The sequence below is a fragment of the Lygodium microphyllum genome, chromosome 23, assembly GCF_053477565.2.
Source record: "Lygodium microphyllum isolate KBCC chromosome 23, Lygodium_microphyllum_v1.1.10, whole genome shotgun sequence".
Taxonomy (NCBI): Eukaryota; Viridiplantae; Streptophyta; class Polypodiopsida; order Schizaeales; family Lygodiaceae; genus Lygodium; species Lygodium microphyllum.
The window spans coordinates 34,562,733-34,567,102 of record NC_141157.1 but is presented as its reverse complement, the minus strand read 5'-3'; the positions used below and the strand labels follow the sequence as shown (position 1 = coordinate 34,567,102).

Sequence of the window (4,370 nt, the reverse complement as noted above, 5' to 3'; positions counted from 1 at the left end):
CAAGAATGGACCCCTATGTGTTTGTAAATGATACCTCCATTTCTATATTTCTTTCCCACGTTGTAACATACTTACAATACAAGTAGGTCAAAATTCCATATCGAGAGCAAGGACTTGTAGATTTGGTCCAAAAATTACAATTCCACTTATTACCAATTGAACAATGTGAAATGATTGCCAAAGTTAAGAAAATTTTGCATTTTGGCAAAAATTATGGAAATGCTATGTGGTAATGTGCAAAATTAGGGTTTTCCCATGGCAGAACTAACTATGAGAAATCCCTTTTAATGACACCAACAACACGGAGGATCTAGATCCTAGTGAAAACAAGACAATAAGTTTTAGACATTTTCCCATGTGGGATTATGGGCTATTTTAAAACCCTTGTTTTACCTATAGTGATCAACATCATGAGCTTTTGCTTAGGAGGGATCGCATGCTTAGCTAGATGTGGTTGGGGACAAGGGACATCAGCACAACATAAGAAGTTTTAGACATTTTCCCGTATGGGAAAAGGGGCTCTTTTCCCTTCTTTTTCCTTATAATGTTCAACATCATGAGCTTTTGTGAGGGAGGGACCACATGCCCAACTATGTGTGGTTGGGGGCAGGGCTCCTCTCCTTAGTCATGCATAAGATTGAAACAATAAAGAAATACCGTTGTTTGCATTTAGGCCATATTGCTATAGGTGTTATTCCTCTGGTTAAAAAAAAAAGCTTAAATGTTTCTTATATGGCAGCAGTCTTAGATATCCATCATAAGGAGTTTATGGATATGATACTCACAATTGTAGTTTCCACATTATCCACTAGTGGTCCTATTTTCTTCGAGCTTCGACCTGAGTATGTGATCTCGATCCAATGCCTTGACCTCATTTACGCATGGCTAGGCATGTGGCCCATCGCTCGCAAAGGCTCATGAGGTTGTCATAATTCATGATATGGGAAATTACAATTGGAAATAGATTTTTAATGTACTGCAAGGGGGATGGGGGATGCAGGGGAACGCATGCACCCACTGTTGGAACTCAACTCACACACACGATCCACTGTGCCATGGCCCCATTGGCACGAGATGGGAAATTAGGGGGGGGGGATTGATGCTGTCATGCGCTGCGAGGGACTGCGACAGATTAAAACACGAGTACATGCTAAGGATAAGAGTGGAAGACAAGTAAGTTGACATGGCAATGGGAAGTGATGCATCATGCAATGAGAGAGAAAAGAGAATGATGCCACATTAAATGGTTGGTTCTGTTATTCTGGAAGAATTTCATAAAAGCGAAAAATTGGGCGGCTGGGGTTCGCGCTGTGCGGAATTTGGCTGGGAATTTGGAAATGTTCTTCGATAGCCCTTCCGACAAAAGCAGAAGACCGCGCTCTCTCCAGCCTCCTCATTTCGACCAATCAGATAGCTTCCCACACGCCACGTGGCGATCGCTGATTCGCCCGCGCAAGCCTCGTCCATGCCTCCCCCCCCCCCCGTCGCCTCATCCCCAGTCAACACAACCTAGGCCGATGCAACCCTAGAGCTTCTTGCAGACTTCCTGCACACGCTCTTCCATGGCTGCCTCCAGAAGATCCCTTTCGAAGTGATAATGTTCTCGTTATACTGCTCCCTCACCGGGAAACTTGTCCAGAAATCAAGGCTTCGGCAGGTACTTCCATCGTTTGTCCAATCCGGAGGCATCCTCTCTTATCATCATAAGTTCATGATGATTGGGAAGGGGTGTGATGCTTGCAGAACATTGCCTTAGAGGCAAGAATCTTCCAGTCACAGTTTCCGAATCAGGTAACCCGTTCAGAAATCAATGCTCCGGCAGGTCTTCCATCATTGGCCCAGCCAGGAGGCGTCCTCTTATTATCAAAGTCCATGAATGGGAACGGGAAGAGATGTGATGCTTGTTTGAGCTCCAGCTAGTGCAGATCCACCAGTTGGTAGCGTCCCCCACTTATCCCATTTGAGGAAAATCTTTCCTGATAATCAGCTCATATGGTGTTGCGTATGTGGGGGACTTTGGGCTTTCTCAGTGTTGTTGAAAAGAGGTGTGGCCGGTATGGTCCATCTGCTACAATTGTATGAGAAAAATGAGTGTACTCTCCAGCATCCACAAAGATGGTTGAGCTTGTAGAGCACTCTGGATTCTGGTACTTATCAGATCACCAGTCATAATCCTCATTCAGGAATTTTTACTGTTAGTGCTGCACCTACCCTAAAACAGGGGTTTGTTTGGCAAGGCACCATAATTACCAGCAAAAGTCACAAGAAATGCAGGTTATGAGTTTTTAAGGTGAAGACACAGGGATTGTGAATGCCAAGTATTTGAAGGTTTCCGGTCATTTTTGCAGAAATGGGGAAGTTGCAAGATGAGACAGAGCATGCTGCACTAGAAGCAGGTGACATAGAAAAGGAGACACCTAGGGTGTTGATGGCGCTGGGTGCAACTTTAGAGCGCCTTGTACTGAGGAATGAGAAATGCTTGGTGAATCTAGAAGAACACAGGAAATTGACTGTTTATCATGGTTTGCGCCCACCTAACATAAGCATTCTGAGGTACCTCGAGCGCATCTACAAGTATACCAATTGCAGTCCTTCGTGCTTTGTGGTTGGTTTCATCTACATTGACCACTTAGTACATAAGCAGCCAGATGTGCCTTTGATTTCCCTCAACGTACACAGGCTATTAGTTACCAGCATCATGGTGGCTACTAAGCTTTATGATGATGTGTGAGTCTGAAACCCATCCTTTCTTTCAAGGTTTTTCTGTACCATAGGCTTTTGAAGTTTTTTTTTTTTGGGACAGCTATGGTCAATCAAATAAGGTGAATGCCATTTGACTGGTTTGTGATTCCTTAAGTTTGTTTGGTTTTTGTCTTTCCAGGCATTACAATAATGCTTTTTATGCAAGAGTTGGTGGAATCGGTAACATAGAGATCAATAGTCTGGAGTTGGATTTCCTATTCCGTCTGGATTTCCGACTACATGTCAATTCTACAGTATTTGAAGGCTACTGCACACACCTGGAAAGAGAGATGGTGCTCGCTGGTCAGCGAATAGATAGAATAACTCCAAGTAGTACTGATTTTATCAGTGATGAGAAAGACTTGGAGATGCAAAAGACACTAGAAGAGGCACACGGGAAACCTAGAGTTGTGCTGAATCATGGAATTCCTGCAGCCTCATCTGTAGCAACTATCAAACCTTCAGTGTCACCTACTATCTAAATTCTGAAGGAGTTGCATAAAAAAGCATTTGTGGACTCAGTAAGCTTGGGTTCAGAGCTTTACTAACACAACGAGCAGGCATTAACTGCTGCTTTTTGAAGTTAGAAAAATTTTGTACGTACTTGTGCATCTCTATAGACCTGATCTGGATTTTGGACTGGAGCAGGCTTACTGCCTAGCTCGTAAGCCTCCATGCTGGGGCAGAATAGGATGTATCGTATAATATTGTATACGTTGAGGAACTTATTTAACTACTGCAAAAGTTTGTGAGATCTCATGTTTTTAGTTTTTGAGAAGATTGTTAAGTATCTTTGTTTAATGCATCTATGATTGCACTTCAAGGCTAGCAAACTTATATCAGACTGTTGGCAGCAGGGGAGCAGAGTGCAGAAAGACTGACACTCTTTATTTTACTTGATGAGTCTTAACAAGTGTTTTTCTTGGCTGCAAATAGAGAGGTGAGGCCATTGGTTGACCATAGAGGACAATAGCTACAGTTCGTGTGCACATTGCACTCATGACTGACTCTTGTTTTATTGATTTGTTTGTACGACGTATGTTTGGCTCACATCTTTGCACAAGCCTGGGAGAATGCTTTGAAAGACTATGCTATCTGTCAAATAACCATACTACAATTGCACATCTACAGTCCTGTTAAGCACCTAAGCTTTTGTGCACTGAGCTTAAGTGCACATGAGATTAATTAGACATGGAATGATCCAAACTCGGTCTCACACGTTATGATGTCCTGCATTGCAAGGATCATAACAAATCCAAATCTAGCCGATCTTGCTCATATGGTCACATTCCGATGTTCCCTCTTGGAGAGGGTACTGGAGCTTTAAGGCGAAAGAACTATGGTGTTTCTGTACAGCCTGTAGAGAGGGCAGTCCCTCTTGCATATGCCCTGGCTTTTTAACCAAGGCTTCCCACATTCTACATTTGACTGGCTCCATAGTGTACAGCTGCCTCCTCGTTGACCAGCCATTTGAGAACAACATAGAGATAGTCGAGCTCTTAATTCGACTTGCTGATGAAAACCTTTATGCAGCTTGTTCGAGGACATGGTTTCCAGCTTTGTCAACCTAATGCTACAGCAAATACTGTTTCTTCTCATTCACAGGCTTGCAGTTCTCGTCCCACACC

The 4,370-nt window shown here is 43.3% G+C and overlaps 1 protein-coding gene across 1 annotated transcript; it reads left to right on the top strand.

The window, feature by feature from the left end:
- Positions 1–1,321: 1,321 nt before the first annotated feature.
- LOC148016048 (cyclin-U1-1-like) lies at positions 1,322–3,516 on the top strand. Its single transcript, XM_087664638.1, has 2 exons — positions 1,322–2,727; positions 2,882–3,516. The coding sequence occupies exons 1-2, from the start codon at positions 2,351–2,353 to the stop codon at positions 3,222–3,224; spliced, it is 720 nt and encodes a 239-aa protein (XP_087520764.1). The 5' UTR covers positions 1,322–2,350; the 3' UTR covers positions 3,225–3,516.
- The last annotated feature ends 854 nt before the right edge of the window (positions 3,517–4,370 follow it).

Bases quoted from the DNA above. Each gene is read 5' to 3' on its own strand.
- LOC148016048 (XM_087664638.1), top strand. From the start codon at position 2,351: ATGGGGAAGTTGCAAGATGAGACAGAGCATGCTGCACTAGAAGCAGGT. The intron at 2,728-2,881 runs GTGAGTCTGAAA...TTGTCTTTCCAG, and splicing joins ACTAAGCTTTATGATGATGT to GCATTACAATAATGCTTTTT.